Source organism: Scylla paramamosain, chromosome 27 (genome assembly GCF_035594125.1).
Source record: "Scylla paramamosain isolate STU-SP2022 chromosome 27, ASM3559412v1, whole genome shotgun sequence".
In the NCBI taxonomy this organism is placed as follows: Eukaryota; Metazoa; Arthropoda; class Malacostraca; order Decapoda; family Portunidae; genus Scylla; species Scylla paramamosain.
The window spans coordinates 17410748-17430752 of record NC_087177.1 but is presented as its reverse complement, the minus strand read 5'-3'; the positions used below and the strand labels follow the sequence as shown (position 1 = coordinate 17430752).

At 41.0% G+C, this 20005-nt stretch overlaps 1 protein-coding gene across 1 annotated transcript in view; it reads right to left on the bottom strand.

Annotated features, from left to right (window-relative positions):
- The window catches only part of LOC135114417 (uncharacterized), a 92459-nt gene extending 82347 nt beyond the window's left edge, over positions 1-10112 (bottom strand). The window contains exons 1-4 of the mRNA XM_064030320.1: positions 10071-10112; positions 9606-9660; positions 8122-8284; positions 6149-6196 (exon numbers count right to left, since the gene is read on the bottom strand). Of these exons, the coding sequence (XP_063886390.1) occupies positions 6149-6196; positions 8122-8284; positions 9606-9660; positions 10071-10112 (308 nt within the window). The remainder of the gene's footprint in view (positions 1-6148; positions 6197-8121; positions 8285-9605; positions 9661-10070) is intronic.
- Positions 10113-20005: the final 9893 nt, after the last annotated feature.

Genomic DNA, 20005 nt, shown 5'->3' with positions numbered 1-20005 from the left:
TTTTACAGATATATCAATGGAAAGATGACAAGCAGAGAGACCACTAACAAGATAGTAAAGGGAGAAAGGATATATCAAACAGTAGAAGAGATGAGTGAAATTATGAATGAGAGTTTCAGGTCTGTGTTCAATGTAGAGGCGGATGTTACAAAACCAAAGTGTGTGTGTGGGGGGAGGGGGAGTCGATGGTTACAGAAAGCCTTGGTGCAAAAACATGAAATTGGCAAATTGTTAGAGAAGTTGGATGTCAAGAATGCATTGGGGTCTGATGGAGTGTCAGGTTGGACACTAAAGGAATGTAGAGAACAAGTGGTGGAACCAATTTGGGATGTGATTAACAGCTCATTGATAGAGGGAAGAGTACCAAGAGAGTGGAAGAGAGTAAATATAGTGCCAATACACAAAGGAGGAAAGAGGACTGAGCCACTAAATTATAGACCGGTGTCACTAACTAGTGTTGTGGGCAAGATCTGTGAAATAGTGATCAAGAAAAAGTGGATGAAATATTTGGAAGAAAGCAAAGTTATAACAAATAGTCAATTTGGTTTCAGAAAAGGAAGGTCATGTGTGACAAATTTACTAAGTTTCTAAACAAGAGTAATAGAGGAAGTACAAAACAGAGATGGGTGAGTAGATACAGTGTACTTGGACATCAAAAAAGCTTTTGATAAAGTCCTGCATAAAAGACTATTGTGGAAATGGAACATATAGGAGGACTGAGTGGGACAATACTGAAATGAATGAGAGATTACTTAAAGGATAGAGAAATAAGAACTGTGATCAGGGACACCTGTTCAGGTTGGAGTAATGTAACAAGCAGAGTACCACAGGGGTCAATGTTAGCACCCATTATGTTCCAAATATACATCAATGATATGCAGGAGGGTGTGACCAGTTATATTAATCTGTTTGGTGATGATGCAAAATTATTAAGAGTAATAAAGAGCCATGTTGATTGTATGGAGTTGCAAAGAGATATTGACAAGATTTATGGGTGGAGCAAGAGGTGGAAATTGGAATTCAATGCTAAGAAATGCCATGTGATGGAAATGGGAAAGAGTAAAAGAAGACCTGCATGGGACTATAAAAATGGGGAAGAAAGGAATAATGAGGACCAATGAGGAGAAAGGCCTAGGAATGGTTATTTAAGATACCCTGACCCAAGAACAGCATATAAATGAGATATTTGGCTTGATGTACAGGATGTTAACAAATAGTAGAGTGGCATTTCATTACATGGATAAGACTATGATGAAAAAAATTACAGCCACTATGCTCTGTCCCAGGCTGGAATATGCAGCAATGGTGTGGTCTTCACATATGAAGAAAGATATAAAGAAGTTGGAAAGAATTCAGAGGGCAGCTACAAAAAATGGTACCAGAGCTGAACATATGAAGAGAGGTTGATGGAAATGGGACTGCCAACTTTGCAAGTTAGGAGAGAAAGAGGAGACCTAATAATGATGTATAAAATAGTAAACAACATTGAGAAGATGGACAAGCAGGACCTGGTGTTGCTGAAAGAAGATGAAGTTGGATGGACAAGAGGAAACTCAAAGAAGATCAGGAAGAGGCAGTGTTTGAGAGATATTAAAGAAGTACAGTTTTCCACATAGAACTGTGGATATCTGGAATGGCCAAAATGAAGAGGTTGTTACAGCAGCAAACATGCAAAAATTTAAGGAAATGCTGGATAAATACAGATGTAGAGGCAGAACACTATAAGCCCTGCTCAAACCCTGTATTATAAAACTAGATAAGTACAACTTGGTAAATACACTCACTCCACACACACACACACACACACACACACACACACACACACACACACACGCACACACACACACACACACACACACACTTATAAAATAGCATGATTTGAAAAAATATGAAATGAGGTGACCTGGGGTGTGTTTAGATGTTTTTTCTCTAAATGTGTACTAAAAAAATGGAGAAAAATGCAGTTAATGTTGCATCATTCATAATGTGTTGCGTAATGTTTAATGTTTTAGTGCTGAATAGAAAGCAAAGTCATTGGGCTTCAATTTAAAACAAACTAGAGCTTCCTAGCTTATTCCAATAAAAAAAATTATTGCATTCTGCACATTGCCAAACTAACTGCATTTCTCTCCACTTTTAGATTTTGGCACTTACATCACTATGTAACTGAATGCCTCATACATTATATGATATATATATATATATATATATATATATATATATATATATATATATATATATATATATATATATATATATATATATATATATATATATATATATATATATATATATATATATATATATATATATATATATATATATATATATATATATATATATATATATATATATATATATATATATATATATATATATATATATATATATATATATATATATATATATATATATATATATATATATATATATATATATATATATATATATATATATATATATATATATATATATATATAATACATATATATATACTATATATATATATATATATATATATATTATACGAGAGAGAGAGAGAGAGAAGAGAGAGAGAGAGAGAGAGAGAGAGAGAGAGAGAGAGAGAGAGAGAGAGAGAGAGAGAGAGAGAGAGAGAGAGAGAGAGAGAGAGAGAGAGAGAGAGAGAGAGAGAGAGAGAGAGAGAGAGAGAGAGAGAATGGAATAAAAAAAAAAATTGATTTACAACAAACATCCATTTCAAAATTTATTTTGATATCCAAGTGACTTCATATAAAAAAAACTGATTCTGCAAAATTGTAGAAGCAATCATTGGTTTGATCATCTAATGAATTTCAACTGTTTTCTTTACAATCACAAATAATTACTTTTGAACTATAATTCTGCTGTTGCCTGTTTTTAATAAAAATCTAACTACTAAATGAAACCACTTTCAAAAGGGCAGAGTTTGGGGAAAATGTTTGGTGGGATACATGTGAATTGGGTCCCCGGCCCAGATTCTGGTAACACTTTTTCAGTGTGACTAAAACTCACTTAGCTAAGTAAGCAGGTATTCATCCATTGCAAACCTACAGTAGTATTCATAAAATCTAGCTGCAGGTTCATAATGCGCTCTCTCTCTCTCTCTCTCTCTCTCTCTCTCTCTCTCTCTCTCTCTCTCTCTCTCTCTCTCTCTCTCTCTCTCTCTCCCTCTCTCTCTCTCAACATTATTGAAATAATAATAATAATAATAATTATAATAATAATAATAACAATAATAATAATAATAATAATAATAATAATAATAATAATAATAATAATAACACTCACACACACAAAAACCTCAAAACTGCCGTACTGTGGGATTTGTGGCGGAAAAGCACATAGAAAGCACCCAATCCACCTAGCACATCATATGAGTTGCCAGACACCTCCATAGCTCCATAAATCATGCCTGAGACCTCTATATCTGGAGAAAATCCCTCGTCTCCCCAGCGATTTAGTTGCCACGTCTCCAGAACATCTCAGAGGAAAATAAGACATCTGAATTCAAAACTCTGGGTGTAAAAAATCATGCCTTAATAGATGATTACCAATGCGAGCGAGCCGGCTCACTAGGTTGTGCCTACATAGATGATCACCACTGTTTAGGGGTTAATCAACAAGTATGAACCAAATATGCCTTACACACCCCTAACCAACCCTAGATCACCACCCAAGGTCTTGAAAACTCCCACAGAAAAGCCAGACAAGCTTACAAACTCTCAAGAAGTAATCTCAGCAGATAGTCCCCACAAGCTATACCAGCCCTGGCTCGCTAAAATACTATGAGTGACAGATTCTGTAACTACTTTAATAACCAGCAAATCGAACATGAAAAGTCACTGATCTTAATGCTGCAGACCTCTTCAAAGCCATTTCACTAGTATATCAGGAGGGAAAAACTTGGGATGCCTTCTATGGGCCCCTTGAGGTTGGACTTCAGGGACTTAACTTCAGACTACACAGATGGCTGACACCTTTTCAACTCACTTTTGTTCAGTCTATTCAAGCCATGTCAGTAATTCTCCCCCCCCCCTCATCAAACCTTTGAGGGTGTTCTTGAGTATCACTCCAACTCTGCAGGAAGTCTGGAAAGAGCTCAAAGCGCTAGACCCATACCCCAGCATAGGACCTGATGGCTTACACCCCAACCTCTTGAAATCTTGCCCATCTCTGGCTCTTCCTTCATGCATGATATTTCAAGTTTCTTTCTTGTGGTTAGCTACTTCAAGAATGGAAAAAATCCACTATTATCTCCCTATTTAAGAAAGGCTCTCCATATATAGTACCCTTTGAACTACCAGCTAATCAGCCTGACCTCCGTCTGCTGCAAAACTTTAGATCACTTTATTGCAGAAGCACTATAAAATTTTCTCGACTCTAATGATATATTATCCAATGACCAGTATGGATTCCATCATGGTAGAACAGTTGACGATCATTTGTTACTTGTGTACAACAATGTCACTGCATGGTTGGATGCCACATTCATAATGGATGTTGTCTTATTTGACTTCAGCAAGGCCTTTAATGTTGTTAACCACTCACTACTCATTAACAAACTAAGGCCACTGGAGATTCACAGCTCCCTTCTGTCCTGGATCACTAAGTTTGGTACTTCTTGATAAGTCCATCCCCCATTCCCCCCAATCCCTCCTAACCCCTCAAACAAGCTTTGGGGGCGGTGGGAAATCAGGGGTTTTGGAGGGGGGGATGAAAATAAGTGAAATAAGGGCATTCAAGAATCTAAGAAAATTTAACTAAATATTTTAAATTTCCCTAACCTATCCTAGCCCGTAGACTATCCCCCCTGCTTGAACATTAACCTAACCTAGCATAACCTAACCTACCCAGTGGGACTGTGTCCCTGCTGGACCCCACCTGCAGGGACATTAACCTAACCTAGCATAACCTAACCTAATCTGACCTAACCTAGCATAACCTAACCTAACGAGGTACCTCAAAAAATTATACCGTTGTGCCTTACTGGTATGGTGTGGCAATGGATGTGGGCACAGTTTAGAGGCTTCCTTAATAAACACATGGAACCTCTTCCTTATGTTAATATATCACATCTTAACCAGTGCTGAAGGTAAATATCTCATATAGTGACTTTTTTCCTGCTGAACACTGGCACAGCTTGCTTCACCTCCCTCCACTGGGTAACCATATTAACAAATGACAGTGAGCCTCTATCAGAACGCCTGACACGTCTCTAAAACAAATGAAGAGTGTGACTGAACTTACCATAGAAAATCGCAAATGGTGGCCTCAGTAATGGCCTCACGAGTGGCAGTGTGTGATTGGAGAGATCAGCTGTATAGATACTGTGAAATCCTAATATGCCACTACCCACAAATCCCAGTTATAAAGAAAAGAAAACGATTTCATTGTTTACTCTTGACTGGTGCTGAGCTCGCTGGACTTAGAAAATATCAAATTTCTCCACTCTCTTGAGTGGTACTACAGCCATACTAGACATGTGCCCTCCCCCAACTTTTTTACATTTACAGCAAGAACACCGAACCTTTCTCCATGACATGTGAGTTTCATGCTTGTATGTAACACGGATGTGATATCCAGATTAATCCAGAATTTCTAACAGACTGACATGCAAGTCTCTGTATGTCTCATTTGAGGCTGCATGAGCTCCTCCAGGGCTGTTCTCAGTGGAGTGCCCCAGGGCTCAGTCCTCAGCCCATTACTGTTTCTGGTATGTATCAATTTCCGGAACACCTGAAGATCCGCCACCCCACAGGGATCACCTGAAGATCCGCCACCCCAGATTGTCTCACCTGAAGATCCGCCACCCCAGATTGTCTCACCTGAAGATCTGCCACCCCAGACTCTCTCACTTGGTTAGGTTAGGTTAGGTTAGGTTAGGTTAGGTTAGGTTAACCTAACCTAACCTAACCTAACCTAACAACATGAACGCATTAAAAAACTGAGTGGATATAAAAAATGCAGAAAAAAGTTTACTTCATTAAAAGTATGGGATCACCTGAAGATCCGCCACCCCAGATTGTCTCACCTGAAGATCTGCCACCCCAAGTGCGGCTGGGGTGGCGGATCTTCAGGTGATCCCAATTTCCTGCTATCATATATTCATTCGAAATTTAAATTTCTCGCTGATGATATGAAAATCTACCTCAGGCTAGGTCTTGATTTCTGCTCCTCTAGTTGTAGACACAAGCACCTGTCAAAGAGACATTGACACAGTTTACAAAGTTGCTGACTCTTGGGGTCTGTGCTTTAATCTTAACAAGTGTGGAGAACTTCACTGCCAAAGAGACTCAGTAGATTGGAACAGCACAGGCCCACTCCAACACTACCACATGAATAACACTACACACAAAGACCTAGGTATCATGGTACACAGCTCCCTGAAATTCCACTCCCCACATCACAATCACTGTCAAGAAAGCAGCAGGCATGGCAAATAACTTACTGAGATCCACACTCTATCAAGATAAAGATTTCATGATCACTATTCAAATCAGATATCAGACCATTGTTGGAGTTCAGCTTCACTGTATGGAATACAGAGTACTTAGGTGATCTGAGACTCCTTGAATCCATACAACATAGGTGGACCAAGCAAATCTCTGGCCTATCAGAACTAAACTATTCAGATCAGTTAAAAAATCTGAACCTGTATTCTGTCAGAGGTAGACTGATAAAAACTGATTTAATAAAATGCTAAAAAATTTTCCACAACTAGTTCTCTATTGTACCACAGAATCTCTTCTTTCTCTCTCCACTAAACCACATGAAAGGCCATAGATTTAAGGTGGCCATGCCCCACACATCAGTTGAATGCCAACACAGATTCTTCAGCATAAGATGTATCAATATTTGGAATTCCTTGTCTGATGATGCCATTCCTTGTGACTCAATTGTTGCTTTGATATTATTGTAGTTTCAATCAATACACCATACATAACCTTTGCAGGGTCTACATCTCCCTGTTTGGAGCATTTCTAGCTTGGGGGCCAGTGGGGAACCGGGTTTTTTTTTTTTTTTTGGTGGGGGGCACATACGAGTGATATATAGACTTTGAAAATGTAGGGAAATTTCCCTAGAAGTCAAGGAAATTTCCTAAATGTAGCAAACCAAAAACCTATTATAACGAGGGGGCTGTGCTCACCTTGAAACCCCATCATTAGTGTATTCAAACACAACCAGAAAGCTAAGATAACCTAACCTAACCTAACCTTACCTAACCTTGTCGGTAATTGTCTAGAGTCCTTACCGGGCCTTATTACTGGTCTATTCACTTCAATTCTTTTACACATACCTTCACATGCACCTAAAACATCATTTTAAAGTGGGGGACAAATGCCCCCTTCCCTCTAGTCCAGCAAAATTGGGGACATGTGGGAAGGCGGGGTTTTTGGGTGGGGGAGACATAAATCAGCGAGCGATTTTCGGCCAGGTTAGGTTAGGTTAGGTTAGGTTAGGTTAGGATAGGTTAGGTTAGGTTAGGTTAGGTTAGGTTAACCTAACCTAACCTAACCTAACCTAGGTTAGGTTAACCTAACCTAACCTAACCTAACCTAACCTAACCTAACCTGGCCGAAAATCGCTCGCTGATTTATGTCTCCCCCACCCAAAAACCCCGCCTTCCCACATGTCCCCAATTTTGCTGGACTAGAGGGAAGGGGGCATTTGTCCCCCACTTTAAAATGATGTTTTAGGTGCATGTGAAGGTATGTGTAAAAGAATTGAAGTGAATAGACCAGTAATAAGGCCCGGTAAGGACTCTAGACAATTACCACCTTGTCTAACCTTTTCCATCCTAACCTATCCTAACCTAACCTTACCTATCCTAACCCAACCTATCCTAACCTGACCTATCCTAACCCAACCTAACCTAACCTTACTTAACCTACCGAACCTTATTATTCGTTTGCGACAAGGTAATGTGGGGTTAGAAATGCTCCTAGCAGTGTGATCTAGACCGTGAGTCACTTCATACTTACGTGCGGTTTATTGGGGGAAACTGCAATTATGCAGACTAATTTTACACCACACACAGAAATTCTTCAAGTATTATATCGTCTCAGCACATGGCACACAACCTAGCCCCTTCTCAACAATTTACTCTGCTAACCTACTTACAAGATGGGCTGGAGCGCCAGCAGATTATGGGCTGTCCTTACTCTCAATTTAGCAAATCTTTCTCGAGCCTTACTATTTTCCTGTAGCAGGGTCTTGATCTTGATCTTGATGGTACAGGTGGCACAGGATAACTCCTGAGGCCAGGCCTTTGGATCGGCAACTCCTGTAGAAGGGGGGAAAAAAAGGAGAAACGAACAGCATTCTCTATCCTAATTGTTCATACATCTGGTACCCCACATTCTCTCCAGAAACTCTTTCACCGCCTCAATCATCCTCTCTACACAAACCCAGCAACAACACCATCCATTACTTTCCTGCCTTCTCCACTCTTTCATTCCTATCATGCCCTAACTCAGTCAGTATCACTTGCATCATCTCATTCCTGTCTCTGGCATACTTCACACACTCCAGCACCACATGTTCCACCGTCTCATCCTCTCCCATGTCACACATCTGGCACACTTTGCTGCCGGACTCAGATCACCTGTAACTCCTTGCATTCACATCCATACACTGTGCCTTCGCTCGGAAGAGAAGATCACCGCCCAAGCTTCCATCATACCACCTTTCATACCTCGGGGCCTCTTTCTCCTTGTACCATTCCAGGGTCTTCTTTCTTTCCATCTCATTCTTCCATTCATTCAATCCCACATATTTCACTTCTTTGTCTATCTCATTCTTCCATTTTCTCACATCCCATTCGGCTCCCACTCTGTCTCCTCTTGTTACCACCCATTCACGCTCATTTTGATTCCTCCCAGCCATTCTTATCGCCCACACAACTTGCAATCCATTCCTGTCTGTTATTCTCATGGATCTCTTGCTCCATTTGCTTCCACTTTCATTCCACAGGTACACCTTCCTTGCTATTCTTGCATCATCCATTCTCTCAAGCCTAATCTTGTACCTAAGTGTGGCTTTTGTGAGTCTTTCCCTAAAGGTGCTCCATCCCATGTCACCTCTCAAGGCTTCAACTGCTGTGCACCTCGGTGCACTCAGTGCTATCCTTGCTACTCTATTCTGGCCCACTTCTAACTTATCAATTTCAGTTTCATTCCACGCAATCACATCCATACCATACATTATACTTGACACAGCCACACTCTTCCACACTTCTCTCAACACATCATACTTGCTTTCATCCTTGCCGCGCTTCTCAATCGACCTACTCACTGGTTTGCCATACTTATCTTTTCATTCTTTGCCTTTCCACTTCCACTAGGACTCATCCACATCCCTAAGTACTTGTATTCTTGCACCTGTTTCAACTCATTCTCTCCAAGTCTCCATACCATATTACCTTCATCCTCTGACCTATTCACAATCATTACCTTCCTTTTCTCACTGCTAAACCTTACTCTTAAGTCTTTACCATAGCCATCCACCACATCCAACAAACTTTGAAGCTCATCTATCGATTCACTCATAACAACTACGTCATCTGCATAAAGGAGCACACATGCTTTATCATTCCCCACACTTACCCCTACACTGGGAACAGGCGTCTATGTACCGTTGGCTGTTATGTACCACCGGCTTCTATGTACCATCCCTGGCTGCTATGTACCATGCATGGCTGCTATGTATCTGGCTGCTATGTACCATGCATGGCTGCTATGTAAATCAGATAGTATTAACACATAAGTACCTTATCACCACAGAGTGATAATTAAAACGAAAAAATGCAATGAATGAATATAATTTAAAGAGATGTAAAGTGCAATAAGAAACTTTGATTACAGAATTATTATAATTTAAAGAAATGTAAATTGTAATATTAAACTTTACAAAGTTAATATAAACCATTACAAAGTTATACCCAGAACGGTGGAGGACTCTGAACCTACCTAACTACCCAACAACATAGAAAAAAAAAACAACAAGCTAGCTGAGCAGTGGCTCAGCTAGCTTGTTGATGGCTGGAGGTGAACAGTTACTGAACTCTATGCCAGATAGAGTGGACAGAGGCACAAGGTTCGAAGCCCCACCATGGCTCCTTCGAGACTAGTGGATCTGCTCAGCATTTACTTCCTAACTCCAGTGGACGTGCACTCTCAGTCATCCTTTTTTATACCACCATGGCATCAGCGGTTTCCCTTTGCTCAGGATGTGGATTGTGTGTTCGCCCTAGACAGGAATCCCTTATCTGTGACGGATGCAACAAGTGGCGCCACTGCTTATGTGGTACAGAAATATCACAATCTGAGTACCGGAATATAAACAGACGATTGAAAGCTGGTCAAGTTTTCATGTGGTGTTGCCCAGACTGTCCTGACTGGATGGAAGTTTCAGGTACAATTATAATTATCTTTTTGTTTTCCTATTATCTTTTTCATAATTATCTTTTTGTTTTCCTAAGCCCGTTGTTAATGACCATATAGCTGGCTTGGGTCTGTGTGTGTGCGTGGGGAGGGGGGGTCCACACTTTCATTTGAATGCGTCAACATATTCTGCGAGAAATAGCACTTGGAATACACCATTTTACATTCACGTGGTTTCAGGTGCCGATGCCGATGATCCTTCTGATGCCTTCCCAGTCGAACAGCAGCCTGCAACAATCAACAACACACCCAATGACTTCAATATCATACTTCCTATTGATAACATCACGCCAGTTGCAGAAACTTCATTAGTTGATGAAGCGTTACCGACAACTATCCTTGCAGACACTCCTGTGACCTACAAAATTGTTTCCGGCAGCTCTCTCCTCGCTGATTCATTGGGTTTTACGTACACCAGGAAGCGAGAGTCGTCTGTATCAGTAACATGGATATGCAGCTACCGCGGTAAAAAGTGCTATGCAACAATTTCACAGCAAGTAGGAACAATGAACTTCAAAAGTGGACACCACCAACACACACATCCTGGGGATCCTGGTGCTGAACTCAAAGCATAAACACGAGCTTTCGTTAAAAAGTCAGCTTTGGAATGCCCATTTGCATTATCTGGGGAAATAATAAAGAAAGCACTCTCAAGCTGTGAAAATTCTGATGTTCCCTTACCAAATATAAACACTCTAGTCAGATGCACCAATCGCACCAGAAAAGGACAACGTCCAAAACACCCTGAAGATACCAGTTTTGAATTAAACAGAGATCATGTTCCCCAGGACTTTCTTCAAGCTGATCTATTTGAAAATGGGCAACGGCATCTCATATTTGCAACGTCTATTCAGTTACAACACATGTCCAAGTCTAAAACTTGGTACGTGGACGGAACTTTTAAACTTGTTCGTACCCCTTTTGTTCAACTTTTAAGTGTCCACAGTTTTATAAAGAAGGATGAAATTATGAAACAGGTTCCATTGTGCTTTGTCCTAATGTCAAGAAGAAAGAAAAAGGACTACGTAACTGTCCTAAGAAAAATCACTGAGTTAACACCAACATCAGTTTGTGAGGTTGTTGTGGATTTTGAGAAAGCACAATGGTCGGCAGTGCGAGTGTGCCTTCCCGAGGCTTCCATTCATGGCTGCTGGTTTCACTGGGCCCAAGCAGTCTACCGAAGAGTAAAAACACTAGATCTACAAAATGCCTATATTAATCAACTCGCTGTAAGACAATTCATTCAGCAGTTAATGGCGCTGCCAAACTTACCTCCATCACATATAGAGCCAGCTTTTCGCCATATCACTAGCCAGCCACTTCCTGCTCAACGATTAAAAAATCTCATTACTTACTATAATAAAATATGGATCAGGAATGAGATGCATCCTCCACATTCTTGGAGCTGTCACAAACGCCCTGTTCGGACTAACAACGATGTAGAAGGGTGGCACCATGCGATTAACAGAGTAGCAAAAACCAATTCAATTAACATGTACTTCTTAATTAGTATTCTCCATGATGAAGCCAGTAGAATTCCCATCCTTGTAAAACTAGTTAAACAAAAGAAAATGCACAGATACCAAAGGAAGCATGCTGTCTAAAAGCAAATTGACTTTGATGACCTCTGGATGAAATATGAGAACAAATTCATATCAACATCAGACTTTCTAAACCTCTGTGCCGAACTAATGGATCATGTAGATGAATAAGAATGTATCAACAATGTAGCATGCTGAATTCTATTGCTTGACAACTTTTAATTATTGTATGCAATTTTAATATGTTTATTACTTGATTTTATTGCTTGACAACTTTTAATTATTGTATGCAATTTTAATATGTTTATTGCTTGATTTTATTGCTTGACAACTTTTAATTATTGTATACAATTTTAATGTTTATTGCTTGATTTTATTGCTTGACAACTTTTAATTATTGTATGCAATTTTAATATGTTTATTGCTTGATTTTATTGCTTGACAACTTTTAATTATTGCATACAATTTTAATATGTTTATGGTTTTGTGTTTATGGTTGTGTTTGGATGAAATATGAGAACAAACATTGTATTAACAATGTGCAGCTTGCTAAATTCTATTGCTTGACAACTTTTAATTATTGTATGCAATTCTCATATTTATGGTTTTGTGTTTATGGTTGTGTTGTTTGGATGAAATATGAAAACAAACATTGTATTAACAATGTGCAGCTTGCTGAATTTTATTGCTTCACAGCTTTTAATAAATGTATACAATTTCAATATGTTTATGGTTTTGTGTTTTATCTCCTTGTGTGTTTTTATTTCCTTACTTGGTATCTGGTACATAGCAGCCTTGTTTGGTGCATACAAGCCAAAGTAGTGGTACATAAGAGCCAGTACATAGCAGCCCAACAATGGTACATATAAGCCAAACAAGTGGTACGTAGGAGCCGGTACATAGCAGCCAACGGTACATAGCAGCTAGCATTCCCTACACTCATTCTTCTCATCCTGGCTGCTAGCTCCTCTGTATACAGGCTAAAAAGGATTGGTGACAATATACAGCCCTGCCTAACTCCTCTCTCACTCTTCACCCAGTCTGTTTCTATGTCTCCTAGTCTGTATCTAGCTCTTGTGTCCACATACATACTTTGACTATGTTAACTATCTTTGCACTCAATCCAATCTTTTCTAAGATTCTACCTAGCATTCCTCTGTTCACTCTCTCATAAGCTTTCTCTATATCCAGAAAACCTAAGTACAATTTACCCCCATCCTTCTTTTTCTTCTCAATCATTTTATTCACCACAAACATATTGTCCTCAGCTTTCCTATCCCCACGACAACCATTCTGTTTTACACAAAGCACTCCAGCTCTCTCAATCCATTTACACAGTCTCTCATTCAACACTGCACTGAAAACTTTACCTATTGTATTCACTAATGCAATTGGCCTGTAGTTCTTCAGCTCATTCTTACTCTTAAATTCCCCCTTATGCAACAGACACACTCGGCTCTCATTCCACTTTCTTGGCACTCTCTCTTCATCCCACTCGGTTGAATAATTCAGTCATTCTATCTATCACTACCTCCCCACCATTCTTGTAGAACTCATACGGTATATCATCTGGACCTGCTGCCTTGCCATTCTTCTGCCTTCTCATACACCTCTCCACTTCCTCCCTACTGATTCTTTCATCCAGTTCATCTGCCTTCTTCCTCTCCAGTGTTACACATCCTTCTCTCACACTAAACATCTCACCTACCCCTCCTACTTCTTCCCAGAATCCTTTGATTGCCTCCCTGATTCCCTCCTTCTCTGTTAAAACTACACCCTCCACTTTAGACTCTCCACACCAACACTGCCTGACATATTCTCACCTCTCACGAACTTGTACCATTCACGGCCACCTTCCATATCTTTCTCCCTTTCACTCTTCACTTTAGCATTCATTATCATTCATCTTGTCAACCGCTGCTGCTTCACATACGCTGCCCATGCATTCTGATACTCATTCTCTACCTCATCGCTTTCATGCCTCTTTTTCCTCAGCCATCTACACTGTCTACTCATTCTCTTTCGCTCCTTCCTAGCCGCTCTGATTTTATCATTCCACCATGGTTTACATACATTCTTTCTTCTACCTACTCTCACAAACCCTATCTGGTTTTCAGCAGCACCCCTCACGTCCTCAACCAGTTTCTCATTCAGATGCTCCACATCATGCACACTTTTGTCGTCCTAGCTTCTCTCACTCAGATCAACCTGAAAGTTCTCCCACCCTACATCTCTCAGTCTCCACTTCTTTTTCTTACTTGCCACTTTCACTTCATTCCCACCCTGCATCAACCACTCCACAACCAGCATGTTGTGATCAGACACAATATCAACCAAACCATCCTCATCTATCCACACATGCAACACAATTTCACGCATTCTTCCATTCACCAACATGTAGTCAATTGCCGATTCCTGCTCTCTTGCACTCCAAGTCACACATCCCTCAGCCAAAGTAACATTCAGATTTTTCAGCTCCAGTTCATCAAGAAACTCTCCAAGCATTTCACCATTCCTGTTCACCTGTTCCTCCAGAATTCCCACATGTGCATTCATGTCACCCATAACTAGCACTCTCTCCTCTCCATGCTCTCTCACAACTTTCTTAAGTATGTCATACTTCCTCCTATTTTCCCTCTCTGCTCTTTCACCCATGACAGTCATGTATGCTACCACCAGTACCACCTTCTCTGGTTTGCCATGACCATCCATGCATTCCACTCTGACTGCAAGCACATCCTCACTACTTGTACACTCCCCCACATCAATCTCCTCTACTTTCAGTCCTCTTTCTTTCTTGTAGAATAGGGCTACACCTCCTCCCAGTGTTTCCTGTGTCTTACGCCCCTTTCCAACCATAACATACTCGCATCCCTCCATTCATACATCATCTCTCAGGTGAGTCTCAGTGAGCCCAACTAAGTCGAACCTCCACTCCCTGAGCTCCTCGCATACATCCTCAAACTTGCCCACAGCCCATCCTCTCACATTCATACAGCCAATCTTCACACATTTACTTGCCTGGTTAGTCTCTTCTCTTCAGTGGGTCCTCCTCGTCATGCCTTGTCCACACAACACACCTGCCTCACCCTCATCCACTTGGCCAGTCGACGTCCCAGCCTCTCATTCCCATTATGGTTGAGGTGGACCCCATCTCTCCCGAAGAATTTGTCCTGGTCAAGGATCCCATCCATGTCTAGGAAGCTCATGTTGCCCTTCTTCTCTGCCATCCATTCCATCTTGACCTTCATGAGTTCAATGCATATCTTGTGGTTCGTTTCTCTTCTGACCTTCTCGTACTGCACTCCTTCCCGTGGGCGCCGCAGAACCCCCACCACGGCCACACACATCTTCTTTTCTTAAGCTGCCCTCACTGCTTCTATCACTTCCTTTACTGTTTCTTCAGCACCTGCCTTTACTAAGTTGTTACCTCCTCCTTGGATAACTAGCAGGCTTCTCTCTTCCATTTCTTGCACTTCTTCCTTGACTTTCCTCTTGACATCTTGGATCTTAGCACCTCCCATGCTGGTGCACTTAATTTCCCTTCTCACAAAGTCGGGAGTCTTCCTTACCATGCTGTCTCCAATGACACTTACTGGGGCTTTCTTGATTACCATTCTCTTCTTCCTTGGGTGTCTGTCTGTTCTGGCCACTTTCACCACTTCTTGCTGGTCTTTTCTCTCTTCAGTCTTCGTCGTCTGTGCTTCTGCCTCTTTCATCAGGTTTTTTTATCTGGGTGCTCTGCTCCATTCTCTCTTCTTTTTCTTCATCCTGGTTCCTCCACTCATTGAGGCTCTTGCTCAGGCATTCCCTGCAGAGGAACACTAGAAGCTCGAACCCCAGCGCCTTCATGTTTGCCTCCCTCATGCCCACACAGGCTACATGGAACCAGGCCATGCATCTCTCGCAAGCCACAGCCCTTTGCCTGTTCGCCACACTCTCCTCGCATGAACCACACGCACTCATCACCATTTTCAGGGTATTTCAGCACACGGGCAAAGAGAAAATAAACCACAAAACTCACAGAGCAAGGCAAAGCCACTTGTACACACCGCCAATCCAATCCAATCTTGATCTGCTCTCTTGCACTCCAAGTCACACGCCTCTCGGCCAAACTAACATTCAGATTTTCCAGCTCCAGTTCATTAACAAACTCCCCAAGCATTACACCATTCCTGTTCACCTGTTCCCCCAGTATTCCCACATGTGCATTCATGTCACCCATAATAGTACTCTCTCCTCTCCATGCTCTCTCACAACTTTCTGAAGTTGTCTTATTTTCCCTCTCTGCTCTTTCACCCATGACAGTCATGTACGCTACCACCAGTACCACCTTCTCTGGTCTGCCACGACCATCCATGCATTCCACTCTGACTGCAAGCACATCCTCATTACTTGTACACTCCCCCACATCAGTCTCCTCTACTTCCAGTCCCCTCTCTTTCTTGTAGAGTAGGGATATGCCTCCTCCCAGTGTTTCCTGTGTCTTACACCCCTTCCCAATCATAACATACTCACATACCTCCAATCGTACATCATCTCTCAGGTGAGTCTCAGTGAGCCCGACTAAGTCAAACCTCCACTAGCTGAGCTCCTTGCATACACTCTCAAACTTGCCTACACCCCATCCTCTCACATTCATACAACCAATCTTCATACATTTACTCGCTTGGTTAGTCTCTTCTCTTCCATGTTTGCTGACATCAGTGGGTCCTCCTCATCATGCCTCGTCCACACAACACACCTGCCTCGCCCTCATCCACTCGGCCAGTCGACGTCCTAGCCTCTCATTCCCGTTGTGGTTGAGGTGGATCCCAATTCTCCTATAGAATTTGTCCTGGTCGAGGATCCCATCCATGTCTAGGAAGCTTATGTTGCCATTCTTCTATGCCATCAGTTCCATCTTGACCTTCATGAGTTCCATGCATATCTTGCGGTTCGTTTCTCTTCTGACCGTCTTGTACTGCACTCCTTCCCGTGGGCGCTGCAGGACCCCCCACCACAACCACACACATCTTTTCTTCTGCTGCCTTCACTGCTTCTATCACTTCCTTTACTGTTTCTCCAGCACCTGCCTCTACTAAGTTCTTGCCTCCTCCTTGAATCACTAACAGGCTTCTCTCTTCCATTTCTTGCACTTCTTCCTTGACTTTCCTCTTGATGTCTTGAATCTTAGCAACTCCCATGCTAGTGCACTCAGTTTCCCTTCTCACAAAGTCGAGAGTCTTCCTTACCATGCTGTCTCCAATAACACTTACTGGGGCTTTCTTGATTACCATTTTCTTCTTCCTTGGTCTGTTCTAGCCACTTTCACCACTTCTTGCTGGCCTTTTCTCTCTTCAGTCCTCGTCCTCTGTGCTTCTGCCTCTTTCATCAGGTTTTCTGTCTAGGTGCTCTGCTCCCACTCTCTCTTCTTTTTCTTCATCCTGGCTCCTCCACTCATTGAGGCTCTTGCTCAGGCATTCCCTGCATAGGAACACCAGAAGCTCGAACCCCAGCGCCTTCATGTTTGCCTCCCTCATGCCTACACAGGCTACATGGAACCAGGCCATGCACCTATCGCATACCACAGCCCTCTGCCTGTTCGCCACACTTTCCTCGCATGAACCACACGCACTCATCACCATCTTCACGGTATTTCAGTACACAGGCAAGAGAAAATGAACCACAAAACTCAGGGAAAACTCAGAGAGTAACGTAAAGCCAATTGTACACAAAGCTGTGATCTTGTACCATCCTTATCATTGCCACCACTTCTGCAGTCAGTAACTTGGAACAGGGTTCACAGGGTTCTTACCTGGTTGGGCTTCCTAGGAGAGAACCCCATATTGGCTAGCACGCAAGACCATTTAAGAGGCTATCAGTGTGAACTAATGTGGATAAAGATCAGACTGGAAATAGTGCTATAAGCCCACTTAGAACAATGAAAAGCAAACAAGTTCAAAAATCGAATAAGTATCTTTTAAGAATACGGCAAGTCCTTTCTTGAAAGAGTTTAGGTTGATAGATTCAGCTGCCTCTGACGGGAGTGTGTTCCACAACCTACCCACACAAACTGAGAAAAATCTGTCTGGGTTCAGAGGTACTGTGTTGCACAAAAATGTTCATTATACTTTTCTTGTTCTTACTGTTTAGGGCCACAACGGTAATGTCATGTGCAAATCTACGAAACTTTATCCGCAGGCGTCGAAGTCTTAGTCTTACTATAAGGGCTGCGATGATCATACGGCGGTTGTATGAGCCCTAACTTTGATTTTTGTTGGTATGATGCCAGCTGGCAGAGTTGCCACTTGCCAGGTCGCGGACTGTTTTCCCGCCCACTCCCACCTGAAAACAACCCAAAACCCGCCCTCTCCAGGAACCGCCCAAAACGAGCCCAATATTTCACAAAGATAGCAAATGAAGAAGTACTTTATTTAAGGGTGTATATCAGCCTTTTTTATCCCTTTTTGGTAAGAATGGTGAAATGAGATATTTGCTAAAAAAAAAAAAAAAAATCAACCAGTGTTCTGGCAATATTTCAGAGATGTTTTAGTGTCCCGCGCCGTTTTTAAAGCCTCTAGGAGGCATTTAAAGGGACATGTGCTTTGCGGCGACATTTAAATGTCCACTCTGAGGCATAGGAAACATACATTTTCATTTTTATATATTTTATTTTATTTTATTTATTTTTATTTTTATTTTCATTTATTTATTTATTCATTTTTCTCTCTATCTTGCGAAGCACCTATCTGAACAGCTGCTGGCGTCCCTTCACTGCCTCAGGGCCAAGGGCCGTAGGACTTCAACAACAACGGAAGGAATTGCCTGCTGTACATAAATCTTTTGATAGGATAGGAATAGATTTAACTGACTTGACTGCAGTCATCAATAATGTTAGGTATGCACTCACAGCAGTGGATCATTATAGACATTAGTAAGTACACTAGATTTTACCCAATCAAAAGTAAGAATACTGAGGAGGTAGTCAGAAACATGGCAAATTATGTAGCAGATTTTGGAAGCCCTAGAGGAATAGTCACAGATAATGGTGGGGAATTTACATTACGGGACTTCAAAGAGTTCTGCAGGAGGCACCAGATGAGGTTCATTACACCATCCCACATCACCACCAAGGGAACACCAATGTGAACCATCAGGACAAGACTCTGAAGACAATGTTGACCTCCCTCTGCCAGGGATATTCTCTCAGGTGGCACAAGATGCTGGTGTCATGCGACAAATAGTAAACAAGAAGGAAAATTTTAAATAGGGAAGATAATATCATTCAAATAAGAGTCCTGCAAAATTATTTAAAATGTAAATTCCCTTGCCAGTTAGCTTTCTTAGCATTTAAGGGGGGGAGAAGAAAATTTAAGACGTAAACATTTAGGGTGATTTTTATTTTTTCTATGTACTAGAAGTTACACCAGTAATACCCACACATTTGCATGTAACACATACACAACTTAGATGCTTTTTAGAAAAATAAGAAGATGACCCTTGGGCACACTTAAATTAGTAGTAACTTAGTCATTTATTTATTTATTGTTATTTTTTTTATCATGAACTGATTAGGTAACATTGTTCCCAGTATAGGGGGTCCCACAATTCCAAGGCAAGTTTTTTTTTTTTAGATTTTTACATGAGAAAACGCAAAAAAAAAAGAAAGAAAAACACGCTATACTGAAAAAAGAACAACTTTATCGTTTCCCATCATGTCTTTTGAGCATTTATAAGATTCCTTCGTAGAAAAACGCAAAAGTGCATTCAAAGCACCCTATATGAAAAAAAATAATAAATAAAAATAAATAAATAAACGGATAAATAAATAAATAATAATATTAACAAAAACGTGTCTTATGAATGCTTTCCGGGTTTTTACGTATTAAAACGCTAAAAGGCATGGAAGACACTTTATATTAGAAGGCAAAAAAAAAATCATCAATATCGTGTCTTTAGAGTGATTATAAGTTTCTTAAGTACAAAAATACTAAAACGGATACAAAACACCCTTTCTGAAAAAAAAGAAAATAATAATAA